The 17,492-nt window shown below is 36.3% G+C and overlaps 1 protein-coding gene and 1 non-coding gene across 2 annotated transcripts; both read left to right on the top strand.

Annotated features, from left to right (window-relative positions):
• Positions 1-203: 203 nt before the first annotated feature.
• On the top strand, positions 204-4,152 carry LOC122301949 (probable L-gulonolactone oxidase 6). Its single transcript, XM_043113297.1, has 4 exons — positions 204-1,005; positions 2,641-2,896; positions 2,983-3,084; positions 3,176-4,152. The coding sequence occupies exons 1-4, from the start codon at positions 313-315 to the stop codon at positions 3,895-3,897; spliced, it is 1,773 nt and encodes a 590-aa protein (XP_042969231.1). The 5' UTR covers positions 204-312; the 3' UTR covers positions 3,898-4,152.
• An 11,191-nt stretch (positions 4,153-15,343) lies between these two features.
• On the top strand, positions 15,344-15,449 carry LOC122293671. The gene has a single exon (XR_006237334.1). It is a non-coding gene; the product is annotated as a small nucleolar RNA R71 (small nucleolar RNA).
• The last annotated feature ends 2,043 nt before the right edge of the window (positions 15,450-17,492 follow it).

Here is a 17,492-nt window from a genome sequence, read left to right as displayed (position 1 = left end):
TTTCCCGTCACTTGTCACCCTGCCTGGTGCTGACTTTTCTAAAGCATTAAAGACCCCATACAAGTCTTTATCTTCAAAACAAGCAAACTTTACTAGTTTACAACATATGGCCGGGTTCCCTTGCTTTCTACCCCTTTAAGCCACATGATCCTATCTATATAATATGCTTCCTTCATATATGTACCCTTAATTTTAGGCCAAAACCTATCTATATAATCTTCTCAACGTACAATAATGTGAATGTGGAAGCTGGCTTATGTTGCTGCTGCTTGTTAAATTTCCAAGGAAAAAGCATCTTCAAAACTCTCATCCATGGCATTGATCTTAAGCTCAACAAATAATATTTTCGCGCAAGTTTTCCGATCTAGCTTTTTCTTTCTGTTATTCTTTTTTGTGAGTTCTAGCCCTCCAGGGGATCCCATCAAATGTTCATCAAAGAATACAAACTGCACGATCACAAACTCCTACGGAGCCTTTCCTGATCGAAGCGTGTGTCGAGCAGCAGAAGTGGCGTACCCATCCACAGAGGAAGAACTCATTTCAGTGGTAGCAACAGCAACCAGGAGCCTAAGGAAAATGAAGGTGGCAACACGTACCTCACACAGCATTCCCAAGCTAGTCTGTCCCGATGGCCAAGATGGGCTGCTAATAAGCACCAAGTATCTGAACCGTACGTTGAAAATTGATGTTGAAGCTATGACGATGACTGTGGAGAGTGGTGTAACATTGAGGCAGATTATCAATGAGGCCGCCAAAGCCGGGCTGGCCTTAGTTTTTGCCCCGTATTGGTGGGGCTTGACAATTGGTGGCATGTTGGGCACGGGTGCCCATGGCAGTACACTGTGGGGAAAAGGGAGTTCAGTTCATGATTATGTTGTGGAACTTCGAATCGTTAGTCCTGGTGGTCGTGAAGATGGGTATGTTAAGGTTCGGACGCTCGATGATGGCGACAGAGATTTTAATGCAGCCAAAGTTTCGCTTGGGGTTCTCGGAGTTATTTCACAGGTACGTACGTTTTGTATCTTATCTATAAATAATATGGTAACTAGACCAACTTGAACGACAATATATATGAACGTACGTGCATATATGTTGCTTAAGTTCCCTCTCCATTTTCTTTGTATATTACTATATGAATTTTATTACAATAAATAAAATTGTGTACTAATTTACGTATTAATATTGATTTCTTCATATTTAAAATTTAAATTAACATTATTTTTAATAAAATTTATTTTTTGACTAATTATATTAAATTAATGTATATATTATTGTACAGTCGTATTTGTAACTAAATTTTTTCTTATTATATATATATATATATATATATGTGTGTGTGTGTGAGAGAGAGAGAATAAATCATCTAGATTGAATTGCCATTCTTTCTTGAGTTCTGTTATGTTTGCCACAATTCGAAGTGACCTAGCTACCAGCTAGACATGATACTTGTTGTAGAAATTAATTAAATTAAGAGCAACGAGAATACAAATACTATATATACTAATTTAATGCTAACAAAGTAGGTGAAATTAACCCATCCCTGGATTAGGTGAGCTCCTTCAAGCAATCGCGGGTCGAGAGGTTACCCTACGTACGGCAGAAGACATTAGGGATCAATATGGGTCCCATTAATCAGGAAATAGACTTTAATAGCTACCCTACCCAGATCATTAATTCAGGTGGGGCCCCAATCATTAAGATATATTAAAGAAAGAATTTTAAAATCCACCATTATTTTCAATGAATTTCTGAAAAAATAGTGTGATTCCATATCATGCGCCCGTTAGCTAGCTGGTTTTTGTATTCTTAGGATGTTTGATTTTATTTTATCTAATTGTTATAATTTTATATAAAATAAAATAAAAAATTTAATTTTTAAATTAAAAAAAATATTATTTTATTTAATTTTTAATCTTTATCTAAAATTATTTCACCTCCTCTTATTTAAATCTAATCGGATTTTCAAAATATATAAATAAACAAATGTTAGCGTATTCTTAGTATGAGTTTCCATACAATGCGCGCACGGAATGTAGCGGATCCAAGAATTTACTTTTGGGGGCAATTAGTATAGAAGTAAATTTTTATTTATTTTTCATAAGATTTATATTGTACTATATATATATATATATAATATGAAAGCATTACAAATATATATTAATATATTTTTCGATCTAGCTTGGGATATATGACACACATGCATTTCTAATAACCAATGCATAGATACGACTTTTCATTTTTAGAAAAATAATTAGTAAACATTAATTAGAAAGGAGAATGTTAAAATAAATTTAAGAAAAATCATGCATAGAAAAAATAAAATATAACTACAAAGAAAATAAAAATTTTTAGGGGGGAAATTTTAAATTTTTAAGAAGAATTCAAAAGATTTTTGTTGCATTTTAGGATTAGATTGTGACGAGAAACTACGTGTATACATACACTTTTTACATGACTTTCTAAACAAATAAAATATTTAAATGGATAATAAAGAGTTAATTATTATTTTATTTTATTTTATTTAAAAAAAAAAACCATCATTTTTCTGTATATTTTAAAAAATACAACTAAATTTTTGATGTGTAGATCAATGCGCCAAAGTCATGAATGGCTAAGAAAGAAAACTGCTCACATTTGCAGGTCACTCTTAAACTACAACCCCTCTTCAAGAGATCCCTCACCTACTTGGCAAAGAGTGATTCAGACTTGGGAGATGAAGTTGCAAGTTTTGGGAATGAGCATGAGTTTGCTGATATAACTTGGTATCCTAGTCAACGCAAGGCAGTCTATCGAATCGATGATCGTGTCTCCATAAACATGTCCGGTAATGGTCTCTATGATTTCACGCCATTCCGCTCTACAGCTTCCCTCGCACTGGCCATTATCAGAACCACAGGTTAGCCAGTAGTAGTTTAAACACCCTCTCCAAAAGTTGCATGCGATGGTAATTCTGATGACATGTTTTTGTGCATTTTTAATTAGAGGAGTTTCAAGAATCCACTAGTGATGTCAATGGAAAGTGCATCGGTGCAAAGACGGTTGTCTCTGCACTCGTGAATAGTGCCTACGGTTTGACTAACAATGGTATTGCTATTTTCTTCCTCATTTTCCAAAATATTATAGTTCGAAATTGAAGTGAATCTTCCTATTAGAAGTAACGCATTTGGATTATTAGGTATTGCCTTTTTGGGGTATCCGGTTGTTGGATATCACAACAGGTTTCAAGCATCCGGAACCTGTTTAGACAGTCTGGAGGATGCACGGGTGACGGCATGTGCATGGGACCCAAGAGTTAAGGGTGAGTTTTTTCACCAAACCACTTTCAGCATTGGCTTGTCCATGGCTAAGAGCTTCATCCAAGACGTGCAAAAGCTAAACGACTTGGTGCCCAAAGCAATGTGTGGCATAGAACTTTACAATGGAATCCTCATGCGCTACGTTAAGGCTTCGAGTGCTTACCTGGGCAAGCAAGAAGATGCAGTAGACTTTGATATCACATATTATCGAAGCAAAGACCCCACGAATCCTAGGCTTTACGAAGACATATTAGAAGAAGTTGAGCAACTCGCACTTTTCAAGTACGGGGCACTGCCCCATTGGGGAAAGAATAGGAACCTAGCGTTCGAGGGAGTGATCAAGAGGTACAAAAATGCTAGAAAATTCTTAAGGGTTAAGGATGTTTACGATCCATTAGGGCTATTTTCTAGTGAGTGGACAAATCAAATTCTGGGATTGGAAGAAGGGGTGATTGTAGATAAGCAGGGTTGTGCACTAGAAGGGTTGTGTATATGCTCAGAAGACAGTCATTGTGCTCCAAGCAAGGGCTATTATTGCAGATCAGGAAAAGTATACAAAGATGCTAGGGTTTGTACTCGTTCAACAATCAACGTCTTTTGAGGATATTAGCGCTGGTAGTACTGGTGGTGTCGATGGCCTTATTTAGTTGAGTAGCTTCCAGCCCAGGAATTAAGGCATGCCATCAATATTTAAATAGTGTTGCGGCCAAAATTTGTAAGTTTTTCTGGCAAATTTGGCTCTGATTAGAAAAAAGGTTGAGACTGAAGTGCTTCTGCAGTAATCAATCTATGTAATATATATAATTATGAATTATATTAAAAAGAATAGTACTATAAATACTTCGATTTTAATGTATATGTGAATACCATATATTGAAATATATATTCATTTAACTATTGTTTTTCATGATCATTACACATTGATTAGAAAATGATCAGATAATAATATATATATATATATATATAGTTAAAACGATGATAAATATATAACACGTACGTCAGATTATATGTTAAGGACCCTACCACATATATATCCTCTCCAGCACGATATTCACCCGAGACTATCAATATTATATAGTTTCAATATGTTAGTACCACTACAATTACAAACCAAACTTTTGGGAAATCCAATAATAAAAATTATAAAACTGTCATTTTCACTTTTAGGGACAGACTATATATTTGTCCAGTTCTTCATATTACGTACATGCACTATACGTACAGGCCGGCTATATATATATATATATATTCAATGACAAAGTTTGGCACTATTTTAATAGAACTTTTACGGTTATAAAATATTTTCATAAAACTAAATTCATAAACCAATATGATTTTATATAATATTTTATACCTATTTTACCAAAAAAATTGAATGACTTTATAATTTAATATATTATATTTAATCATGTCAATTTATAAATTTATTTTTATAAAATCTGTTTATGTTAAATCATTTCTCATATTTCAAATAATTTGATGTTTAGTATGATTCTTCTTTTGTTGTAGGCCAATTGGTTCACTAATGATTTATCTATCTATTTGATTTATACATTAGAGCATTCTCAACTGGTACTGCATAGGCACATTTTTCCTATAATTTGAGGAAAATTTTAGGAATTTTATTAAAATCTCATCTACATCCGAATCTCTATTTTAGGGAAAGTGTTTATGGGATGTACAGTGATTCTCCAAGTATAAGGAACCACTGCTCATCCCCAAATTATTTTTTATCAATTTTTTATTCTAATCATTTACATTTTCTATCATACTCATATTTGTTATAGTTTTAAATAATAATTTTAAAAATAATTTAAATAATTAGAAAAATATTATCATACCCACAAAAAAATAATTTAAATATTTGTTTAAAATATTCACTAGAGTAATAGTTCAAAACATAAGAAAAAATATTGAGTCTTTAAGTTTATAAATAGAAGTGAGAAAAAAATTAATCAAGAAAGAATAAAGAAATATTATTTTAATATAATAAAGAAATGATAGGGAATGAGATGTAGGTGGTTTTTGAAAGATGAATAAAATTTAAGAAAAAATTTTAGGAAATGTGATTTTTAGCTAAATTATATGGAATTTTGTGAGAAATCCAATGTGAATGCTCTTATATATATATCATCCTTGCTAGTACGATATATACTCTGAGCTAGCCAGTTGAAAAACATGAAAAAAAAACAAGTTGCACAATTGAGAAATTAATGCAAATGTAAAATGGATGATCAAGAAAGTTCCACAAAGCATGGGTACGTATGGGTTACGTATGGGTACGTCCACCGACAGAAGTAATTATTTTGACTTTGCAAGACCGTGTTGAAAAACTATATGTGAGTGTGAGTGTCTGTTGCATGGCAAGCTTGATGTTTAGTAAATCACGAGTCTTACAATGTCTAGGGATGCTAGTATTTCAGACTATGGTGAAATGTATGATGTAAGGAGTGCCATTCCAACCGATTCCAGAGTTTGATGTGCCATTCAGGGCACTGAAAGTTGTTGATGATGAACTATGTTTTTTGTTCTCTAAGGATGAAATAAAGAAATCTGCAGAACCATTCCGATTCTCTCTTGTCCTCAAGTTCCTCCGGAGACGTCCTTCTCTTGATGCCATCAAAGCTTTCATCCATTCCCGATGGGGATTGTCTGGTATTCCGGTAGTTTCTTCATGAGTAAGCCTCGTAGTGTATTTATTCGATTCCAGTCTGAGAGTGACTTAAACAAAGCTTTATCCAGAGAAGCAACGGATGTTGATGGAGTTCATTATAGGGCTTTTCACTGGTCAACAGATTTTTCTGAGAATGAGGAACCCTCGTTGGTCTCTGTTTGGATCAATCTTCCAGGGCTTCCACCAAATTTCTACCATTCATCCTTTCTGAAGATCTTCACTGCGCCTATTGGGAGATTTATATGTTGCGATAACTCTACTGCACCTTTCTGAAGATCTTCACTGCACCTATTGGGAGGGTGCAAATCCAGATGCTCATATCCAAGTAGAAAAAGAAGTTATGTCGAAGTCGAAAGATTCTGCAAAAGCTATTAGTACCAAGATGGGAAATAAGGTAAGGACTTCTCACAGGGCTAGGAATAAGCCCTCACGCTTTAATTTTGATGCATAGAATTATTTATTGGAATGTATGAGGCATTGGGTCCTCTAGAAAAAGATTGTTGAAGATGGTGAGAACTAGTAAAACTTGCATCTTTGCTGTTGCGGAGCCTTTTGTTGATGAACATCTTAGACGTTTACAAAGTGCTATATCCTTTGAAGGCAGTGTTTCAAATCAAGAGCTAGGTGGAAAACTGTGGGTGTTATGGTCTAAAGAGGTAAAAGCTTTGGTGATGCATTCTTCTTCTCAAAGTATCACTATGGATGTTGAGATGAATGGTAAATGTATGTGGATTAGGTTTGTTTATGCAAAGTGTAATTACGGGGAGCATTGAAAATTATGGGATGATTTATGTGGGCTACAGTCTTCGAATATCCCATGGATGGTTATTGGCGATTTCAATATAATTAGATCAGATAATGAACAGATTGGGGTCGTCCTCGTCCTCGTATTGCCTTGGAGGAATTTAATTCTTTCATTGATATGGTGGGTTTAACTGATCTGGTTTGTGATGACCCGCTTTTACGTGTATTTTCACCGAAGGGTTGTTTTTAATTTAATTAATATATTGATTTATTTATTTTAAATTATTGCGTTTTAAATTGGTTTTTATTTATTTGATATTGTGTTTTATTTATTTAGTTGTTTTACGGTTTTTAATTTCGTTTTTGGCTGATCTGTTTTGTTTTCCGGAGTGAGGATTGGACCTCATTTCTTGCCTCCATCTTTTCTTTTCTCTTTTTCCTTTTTCTCTTTTTTCTCTTTTCTTTCTTTTTTCTTTTCTTTCTTTTTTCTTTTTCTTTTTTTCTTCCTTTTTCCCTCCCCTCCTGCGCGATTCCCCCCTCGTCCGTCTCTCTCTCTCTCTCTCTCTTCTTCTTCACGCCGATCACTCCTTGCGCCCAGAACCACCGCCGCCGGCCCCCGTGCAGAACACCACCCCCACCATTTTCTTCCCCTCCCTCCAGTGAACCACCCCACAAATTTTCACCGCCAACGAAGCCGCCGTTTAGCCCAAAAAAGTCCATCAAGTCACACGGTTTTTGCTCCGATCTGCCGCCGTCGCTCCACCTCCGGCCACCACCTCTTCACCACTTCATCACCGACTCCTTGCCATCCTAACCCACCCATTTCTGGCCTCTAACAGTCACCGGAACAGCTCCCACGAGCAAATTTCCGTTTTGGGCATTTCAGCCCTTTCTCCGCCGTTTTCGCCGCCACCCACGGTCAAACTCCACTTCCATTAGCTTCATAAATATCCTTAGACCATTACCTATCAATCCCGAGCCTTGGTTTGTCCCCGTTCAAAAGTGGGTATTTTACAACCCACGGCCACAGTGAAATTTCATTGTTACGTGGCTTTCCTTCCGCTGTTTGCAACGCCGCGAGCTTTCTAAAAATACCATATAGCGCTGTAAGTATTTTCTAAACTCTACTTTTAGATTTAAATATATTTTGCTCTTACAATAAATATTTATCTGTTGGTTGGCTGATTCCGGACTGAGTCTGAGGAGTTCGGGGGTCGACTGGATGAGGACGGAGTTGCTTGGATTGTTGTTTTGTGCATTGTGGTTGCTTTTACATAGTGCATGCACGTGCATTTTATTTATTTGAGAAAATCATGTTTTGTTGGCGTAAATGGTTTTTGGGTGCGTGTGTCTCACGAGCCCAAGCCGGGATGGGTTATTATCTCAGTGGAGCTCCTCTGGTCACTTGGGAGTGGATAATACTGAGTGACATCCCCTGGGTTGTCGCAGGGCGACGACCGGATCGCACGATACGGTAACGCTGTCGTGTCGAATCCGTGGTCCCTAGAGTGGCAGGGACTAGAGGATGGCCTGGCCATGTACATGTGGGGCGCGAGTCTGGGCATCGCTCGTTTAGGTGTCACATGCGTAGTCGTTACCTGCGGTGTGGCACAGAGCCAAGGTGTGGATGATCCCTAGGGGAGATCATGGTGCATGCATAATCGGATTGTTTTTATGGTTTTCGGATGTGGGCCATTTTCTGGGAAAATTGCGAGGTTTGGTTTCGAGACTTCTGATCCATTTTCTGGAAAAATGGTGGTTTGGGCCATTATCTGGGATAATGGCGAGGATGTACTGATACTTCTGATCCATTTTCTGGGAAAATGGTGGTTTGGGCCATTATCTGGGATAATGGCGAGGCTTGGTTTTAAGGATATGTTTTTGTGGGCCAAATGGGTTTTTTGGCGTGCGTGAAAAATTTATGATTTTACGGGGCATGTGCTTTGGTTTTTATTTCATGCATATTGTTTGCATTTTATATGTTTTTATCTAGTGGTGTTTGAAGTTTACTTACCTGCGGCACCATTTTTGGTTCTGTAGATTTTGGTGCAGAGTTCGAGGAGGAGGAGGAGGCTGAGCCCGAGGATGCGGCTCCGCCAGAGTTCTGAGTGGAGTTTATGTTTTCTTTTTGGCTTTGATATAATATTTGTGTTTTGTAATATTTTATTCTATATGTTTCGAACAGCTTTGTGTTAAACAAGAAAAATTCTGGTACTTAGTTTATGACTTTACCTTTCGCTGCGTGTTTTTCGTGCATATTCATTGCTTATGCACACACTTGGCACACGTCAATAGGGTGGTGACCCGTGATATTATCATCCGGACGTCTCGATTTTCCCGTGTCCGTGCGTGGGGATTTGGGGGTGTCACATGGTTTTTCAAGGAAATAAGATGACTTGGTGTAATGGGCAGGAAGGGAATTCTAGGAGTTGGGCAAGATTGGATTGAGCACTTGTTAATTCGGCGCATACCTTGGATTTTCCCTCGGCTAGAGGATTATATTTGCCAAAATTTTCTTCTAATAATGCTATTTTACAGGTTGATTTGTGTCCAGAGGATAGAAGATATGGTCATGTCCCTTTCAAATTCCAGCAGATGTGGACAACTCATGATGCTTTCATGAATCTTGTTACTAATGAATGGAAGGAGGATCATGGTCGTGGTGGGATGATTCAGCTGGCTAGGAAATTAAAAAAATTGAAAGGTGCTCTTCATTTATGGAATTGAAATATGTTTGGGTGGACTGGCCTTCATATTCATCAATTGGAGGAGAGGGCGTAGGCCTTAGAGGAGCAACTGCAGTTGGGTACTAATGAGGAAGTAGAACTGGACCTTGTAGCTATCAAAGTAGAACTTGATATGTGGAATAGTAGAGAAAAAATCTATCTTGCTCAACAGGCGAAACAATAATGGATTAAATTGGGAGAAGCAAGCTCAAAATTCTTTAAGGCCATGGCTTTAAAAAATCATAGAGTGGTGGGGCATATGAAGATTAGTAAAAACATTTTGTTGAGAACTCCAGAAGAGGTTCATTCGGGCGCTGTGAATTATTTTCAAAACTTCTTGGCTTCTACTCATCATCCATCATTACCAGACCTTTCTTCTATTATTGCACCTGTTATCCAGGCGGAAGACAATTTGGCTCTTCTAGAACTTCCTTCAATCCAAGAGGTAAAACAAGCTTTGTTTTCGATTCCTACAGATAGTAGTCCAGGTCATGATGGGTTTGGCTCGGGTTTTATAAAACTTGGTGGGATATTGTTGGTGCAGATGTGGTGGATGGGGTCCATGATTTTTTTAAAGGGGGAAAAATTCTGAGGGAATTTACTGCTTCTTTTTTAGTGTTGATTCCCAAGATTGACAATCCAAAAAGCTTTGACAAATTCCGACCTATTAGTTTGTGCTCAGTATTCTATAAGACCTGCACCAAAATTTTGGTAAACCGAATATTTTCCTTGCTTCCTCGTTTAATCTCTGAGGAACAGGGAGCTTTTATTCCTGGGAGAAGCATTTTTGAGAATGTGAGTTTGACACAGGAGATGATTTAGAACATTAACAAGCATGTCCGTGGTGATAATTTGGTTTTGAAGATTGATATGGCCAAGGCCTATGATAGTATGAATTGGGATTTTCTTATTCATTCTTTGGCTAGTTTTGGTTTTCGTGAGGGAGTTTGTAATTTGGTGCGCCAATGTATCTCTTTGCCTTGGTTCTCAGTTGTCATGAACGGTATCCCTAAGGGTTTCTTCCAAGGAGGGAGAGGTTTGCGGCAAGGTGATCCTTTATCACCATACCTTTTTATTCTGAGGGAGGAAATTCTTTCCAGACTTCTAAAAAAGAGTTTTCAGGAAAAGAAGATTATTCCTTTTCAGCATCCTAGAGGGGCTCCCACAATATCTCATCTTCTTTATGCAGATGATATTGTGATCTTTGCTAATGGTAATAAAAAGTTGATACAGGCCATTTCTGAGGTTCTTACAGTCTATGAAAGCTGGTCTGGTCAGCGGGTTAATAAGGAGAAGTCATCTATTATTTTCTCGAGTCTTATTCCTCGTTCCAGGTGTAGTAACATATTGCGTAGCTCTAATTTTTCTGAAGGTGCTCTTCCTTTTAAATATTTGGGGGTTCCTATCGTGTTCGGGAGACTTAAAGTAGTGCATTTTGATGAGTTTCTTGGCAAGATCAGGGATAAAATTGGGGGTTGGCAATCTCGGCTGTTGTCAAGTGGAGCTCGGCCTTTGCTTTTAAAGCATGTACTTGGTAGTTTCTCCATTCATCTTCTCTCTATTTTGCAAGTATCCAAATCCGTCCTCTCTTCTATTTCCAGAAGTTTTAGCAATTTCTTTTGGGGTTTTAAAGATGGCAGGCCTAAAAAGCATTGGAAATCATGGGAGTTGATGTGCAAACCGGTAAAGCAGGGTGGTATTGGTATTCAAAATCTAGATGAGGTACAAAAAGCTCTTCATATGAAATTTGCTTAGAAATTATTAATAGAGAACTCTCTTTGGTCCAGATTTTTTAAGGCCAAATATATAAACAGAATCATATTTCTTTTGTTAATCCCAATAAAGGTTCTAGATTTTGGAAGATGTTGATGAAAAGTTTGCCGGATGTTATTGACCAGTCCAAATGGAAACCAAGGAGAGGGGATATTTCTTTTTGGTTGGATAAATGGATTGGGGATGAGCCTCTTGTAGCTTCATTTCCTATAATCTTGCCTCACATAAAACTGAAAGATTGTTGCAGTACCAGTGGATGGAATATGGATCTTCTTGTTCAGCTAGTGGGTTGTCAAAAGGCACAAGAAATTTCTAGTTCCTTCCATAGGCCGAGAGATGGGGTAGATCGACTGGTATGGATGGCTAAGGAGGATGGAAATTTCTTTTCTAAGAGTGCTTGGGAGGTTACTCAGATTAAAGCACCAAAGGTTAGATGGGCTAATTGGATTTGGCATCCCTGACTTCCTAAGAATATGGCCACTGCTATGTGGAAAAGCAGCAATAATACTCTTTCTATGGATGATAAAATTTGGCTTGTGGGTATTCCCATTGTCTCCAAATGTAACTGTTGTACACAAGGGGTGTATGAGGATATGAACCATGTTTTGGCTACGGGTGAAGTTGCTAGGAATGTTTGGAAGAGATGTGCCATGATTGTGGGGTTCCTACAACATCAACATAGCACTTGGATGGAAACGGTCTCAGCTTGGGTTGCTAAAGCATCCATGTCTTCTCTCAGGGGTCAGCTTATGGATCTTATTCCTTCTATTGTCACTTGGCGGCTTTGGATTCACAGGTGTCGTGCTCGTATGGAAGGGAAGTGAGAGTTGGAGGAGAATATTTGGAGGAGCATTAAATTTTGGTTAGCTAAATTTAGTGGAAAATTTAAGGTTCAAAGCCTTTATCCTGAAGTGATGAATCTTTGGTTGTGGACTTAAATATTCCTTTTAGAGGGAGGCGATGCAAACCATGTCAAGTAGTGAGTTGGAGCCGGCCAAGGGGAAGTTGGGTAAAGCTAAATGTTGATGGGAGTAGGAGAGAGGCCTTGAGGAAAGCTAGGGTGGGTGGCTTAATTCGTGATCCAGGTAATCTGATTCTAGCTTTTGCTATCCCTCTTGATTTTGGCAGTAATAATTATGCTGAATTCATGTCGCTGTTACATGGAGTGAGACATTTGAATAGATTGGGGTTCAGAAGTGTGGAAATAGCGATGGATTCAATAGTTGTCGTAAACTGAGTATTAGGATTAAATTGTCCTATTTGGTATTTAGAAGATTATTGGATTGAGCTCATGGAACTTCTTTGCAATATCAACTTCAACAGTCGACGTGTTTATAGGCAAGGAAATAGCCATGCAGACCTTTTGGCAAAAATGGCGTTTGAGGATTGTGATGCTATTTGGGAATCTTTGAATATGATCCCTCCTGTATTAAGGGGTCTGATTAGAACTGATAAGCTGGGTCTGCCTTATATTAGAGTCTGATTGTTATTTGGTGTTTGTTTTAAGGCTTGTTAGACGTTGTGTTTTTTTGGTTTTGGTTTAGGTTTATTTTGACACTTGGTTTTGGGTTTTCTTATAATCCCCCAAGTGTAAAGTTATTTCCACAGTTTTCCTTCGCTATAAGTAAGGGTTTTTAAATAAATTTGGGACGGGGCTACTATGTGGGTGGCTAACTGCTCTTTATAAAAAAAAAAATGCAAAGCTTTTCTAAACTTCAACAAGGACTAAGCCAGTGCTCTATGCACAAATACAAACAGAAGATACTGATTGTAAAGTCTATAGGGAGTTGCAAACTTGCAATACCAACTCAGAATTCTTACAAATGTTTGGGAAAAAAATAAACATGTTTAAGCAAAGAAGGATGGTAAGAACTTAAATCTGGATGCAGTTTTTGTACCTAAGAGGCAAAAGATCAAACACCTAAGCTATGGGTTCACTCTTCAAGGGTTGTGCTCAAGTAAGTTTTCATTCTCTAATTCCTTCAAATACTATCTCTATCAAGAAATAAGCATTAAGAAAATTTCAACAATTAAAGGCCACTTTAATTCGATGCCAAAATTCACCACGAATTTGCTAAATAGTTTTAGAATGTCCTATTAAGCATGCATTCTCATTGCAACCCAAGCATCCATTGTGCCTCATGTCAACAATAAATCAAAGGAACGAAAGAAGAACTCATGCTGAATCTTTAGTGACTGACTTGCAAATCCTTGGATATATGAAGTTTTTTTTTTTTTTTTTTTAATAACAACACATCATGAACTTCTCATTAATAAAAAAAATTATAGACATTTATCAAGCCATGCGGCTTGAGAAACAAAAATAGTACAAATTTTGGTTGTCAAGCCTGTGTGCCATAATCCTGAGATTTATCAAAAACAGTACAAATATCAACAATATCAGATGAGTCACTAATAGTATCAAACTCAAAATTAACAAGGAAATATTCAAGGGGATCAAAATCATGAGTTGTGTGAACTACCTTGTCTATGAGTGCGTCAATCATGTACATTTGATAGCACTCGTCATCTATTGGCTATTTCTCAATATGGAAAATGTTGACCTCCATGGTCATGTTTCCAAAAGATAGTTTCATCAATCCATTCAATCAATTTATAAGTGCATTAGCCGTAGCAATGAAATTTTTACCTAATATGAGAAAAACCTTAGAGTTAGACTCAACAACCGATTGTGTGTCCAAAATTAAGAAATCAACAGGATAATAAAGCTTGTCAATTTGGATCAAAACATCTTCAACTATTCCTCTGGGTTTCTTAACTGAACGATCAGCCAACTGAAACACAATAGAAGTAGGCTTAATTTCAACCAAACCAAGTTGCAAATAAATAAAATAAGGCATTGAATTAACACTAGCTCCTAAATCTAGCAAGGCTTGCCCAAACTCATGATTCCCAATACTACATGCAATCGTTGGGCAATCAGGATCTTGTACTTAGAAGGAATTCGCTGCTCAATTAGAGTACTAACTTACTCTATCAGAAATGTTGTATTCTTAACATGGTGCTTCCTCTTAACTGTACACAAATCTTAAGAACTTTTGCATATGTGGGAACTTGTTTAATAACATGCAAAAGTGGAAGGTTAATCTTTACCTGCCTGAGGTTCTCCAAGATTTCATTACTAGAATCCAAAGTTCGTATACCAAATTTTAAAACTTGAGGAAATGATACCTTAAATGGGCTATTAATTACCTCGGCTTCCTTGGGGAACTTGATACTATCATTGCTTTGCTCCTCTTCAACATCCTCTGGCTTATCAGTTATTGGAATGTATAAGGACTTACCACTTATTGTCACAATGGCAATGACCTATTTCAAATTTCCTTGGGGTGTGGATTGAAGTTAAGAAGGGAACTTGCCACGCTCATTCACATTCAAGTAGCTCATCATCTTGGATACATGTCTCTTTATCTCCTTATTTTCTTCAACAACCTATGTAATCAAAAATTCAAACTTTTGATTAGTTTTACGATGCGCCTTAATAAAAGCATGTAAAGTATATTCTAAGGAGTTTCTAGAAGAAGAAGATGCATGACATGGTGCAAGATTTGATCTAGGGGGTTGTGCAGACGGCTGATTTTCAGACTACCAACTAAAGTTCAGGTGATTTCTCCAACCAGAATTGTATGTATTAGAGTAGGGTGAAAGATGTTTGTTATGCATGCTAAGAGAATTGCAATGTTCCTCATACACTACTCTCATCTCAGCAAGTGCTAGGCTATCTTGTGCAAGCTGATCTACTCCCTGACAAATAAAACAAAGTTTAGAGGCATCAACTTGGGGAATAATACGAGTTGCCATAGTTTCCATCATCTTCAATGCCTCTAACTCTCTAGTTAGGCCCTCCATCCTTTCCTTCAAGTTATCTTCTTTTTTGAAATTATAGATGCCTCCACTAGAATGAGTTTGATTGAAGTGTTCTCGATTGATACTATCAAAAGCATTTGGTTATGTCCAACTGTGAAATTTTTCTACAAGTTCATTCAAATACTCTCTTTACTCATATGGGTCCTTATGTAAAAACTCACCATTACACATCATTTCAACAAATTGACTCTCTCTAGGAGTGAGACATTCATAAAAATAGCTAACTAGACACCAATTTTCATAACCATGATGGGGACACAAGTTAAGTAACTCTTTAATATGTTCCCATGTTTGATACAAAGTCGCACTATTCTTTTGTGTAAAAGTTAAAATTTGCCTTTTCAAAATATTAGCCTTATGATGAAGAAAGTATTTATTGAAAAAAATTTGGATCATCTCAGCCCATGACCTAATCGACCGTGGTCTCAATGAATACATCCAACTCTTCGCCTTATCCTTCAGTGAGAAAGGAAATAATTTAAGTCGAACAACATCTACAGTACCAGGTTGACAATGAAATGCAGCAACAACCTCTTCAAACTCTCTAATATGCACATATGGATTTTCACTCTCTAAACCATGAAAAGTAGGAGAAGTTGTATTATACCTAGTTTGAAATTCATTGGAGGAATATTTGGTGGAAATATAATGCATGATGGTGTTGCTATGCGTGTAGGGTGAAGGTACTCATGTAGAGTCCTAGGTTTATCTTCGTGCAAACTTATCTTTTGGGGACTAGATGGATTATCAAACAAATGATTAAAAAAATTAGACTTTGACTCTAACCTCTCTATACCTGTGCATGCAAGATAGAGAAAAATGTAACACTAAAAAAAATAATAAAAAAATTAAAAAAATAAAAACTACAAAAAGAAAAATAAAATAAAATAAAGATACAGAAAACTAAAACAGGGAACAAAGTTACCGCCTTTACAAACTGCTGAAAAGAAAATCTATCTAGCAATTCTTCTATCATTTCCCTGGCAACGACCCCAAAATTTGATTACGCCCAAAGAATAATGCGGTAGTAGTAGCACAGTTTTGGGGAGTCGATTCCACAGAGAGACAAATTAAAAGAATATCAGAAGAAACAAAGAAACTAAAGAAAAATATTAAATGATTGATGGAGAATAAAGTTTGATTTTTAATGCAAATGAAAGTGAAACAAAGTTACTAACGGAAGAAGTACTCAAATTTGATGAACACTAGAGCGTCGGGAATCCCTTGTAAAAATTTGGTATTTTAATTATTCTTAATTCGTTGAATAACTCAATTGGAAACTCAATTCCCGAAATTTTCAATCGGAATGTATAGATTTATAAACCAAAATTAAATCAAATGTAACCCTTTGAAAAATTATTCACCACTTTTAAAATACGCAAATTATTATCCCTATCGAAAAAACTAACGACGACAATATACTCAGGGAGTGATATTGTAACAAAGAACTAAATCAATATAGATAAATATTTAATCCAAACATAATCAAAGAACCAATCCATTCAATAGAAAAAGCATGACTGAATCTATAAATAGAATAAAGTCTATGATTATTCGAAGAAGAAAACATCAACAATGAATTGAAAATGATAAAACCAAAGAGTTTTAGTAATTGAAAATCATATATATAAATTAAAAAATAATTAAAAATATCATCTAATGTGCAAGTTCATCCCAAGTCCTACTTGAGAATTTCGTTACCCATAAATATAATAGACAACAAAAATCTCAAGAGAAGAATGAAGTGAATGGCAGCCATGGAAGTGATTTTCTCACCTCTTCAAATCTATCTCTTGTGCCTCTCATCCTCTTCTATTTCATGCTAATAATATGCTTATATAAGATAGGAAAGAAACCCTAATGTCTTCATAATTCCCACGTAAAAAAATTGCCTAAATTTTAGGATTAATCTTGGTAGCCACGTACACACTTTAGAAATTTGAATTTGGGAATAATTATTAGAGAAAATTTGATATAACTTTAAGATATTTTTCTAATGCATCAAGAATCGTATTAATCTGATATATGAGTAGAAAGTTACGGTAAAAATACTAAAGTATCTCCAGGCTGTCTTCTAGCAAATTGTAGATTTGGACTTCTTGCAGTTTCATTTTGTGATTTTTTTTCTTGATCTAAATTTCTCTCAAACCCCATGAAAGTCCTCATTTGAATTTGACTAGACTTTGACTTGTTCTTTTATAAACTGTGAAATTAAATATAAAAAACCGCTTAGGAGTATCACAATGTAAATAAAAACTCGATTCAAGAATACACATTAATTCCTAAGATTTCTATTCACATTTTAGCATTTTAATCCAATAATAGAGTATTTAGAGTGCATTTTCACGCACTCATCACCCTCCTTTGTTCTCAAATGTTGGATCTATAAGT

The sequence above is a fragment of the Carya illinoinensis genome, chromosome 1 (assembly GCF_018687715.1).
Source record: "Carya illinoinensis cultivar Pawnee chromosome 1, C.illinoinensisPawnee_v1, whole genome shotgun sequence".
NCBI classification, from domain to species: Eukaryota; Viridiplantae; Streptophyta; class Magnoliopsida; order Fagales; family Juglandaceae; genus Carya; species Carya illinoinensis.
This window is presented reverse-complemented; position numbering and strand designations above follow the sequence as displayed.

Bases quoted from the DNA above. Each gene is read 5' to 3' on its own strand.
- LOC122301949 (XM_043113297.1), top strand. From the start codon at position 313: ATGGCATTGATCTTAAGCTCAACAAATAATATTTTCGCGCAAGTTTTC. The intron at 1,006-2,640 runs GTACGTACGTTT...TCACATTTGCAG, and splicing joins TTCTCGGAGTTATTTCACAG to GTCACTCTTAAACTACAACC. The intron at 3,085-3,175 runs GTATTGCTATTT...TTGGATTATTAG, and splicing joins CTACGGTTTGACTAACAATG to GTATTGCCTTTTTGGGGTAT.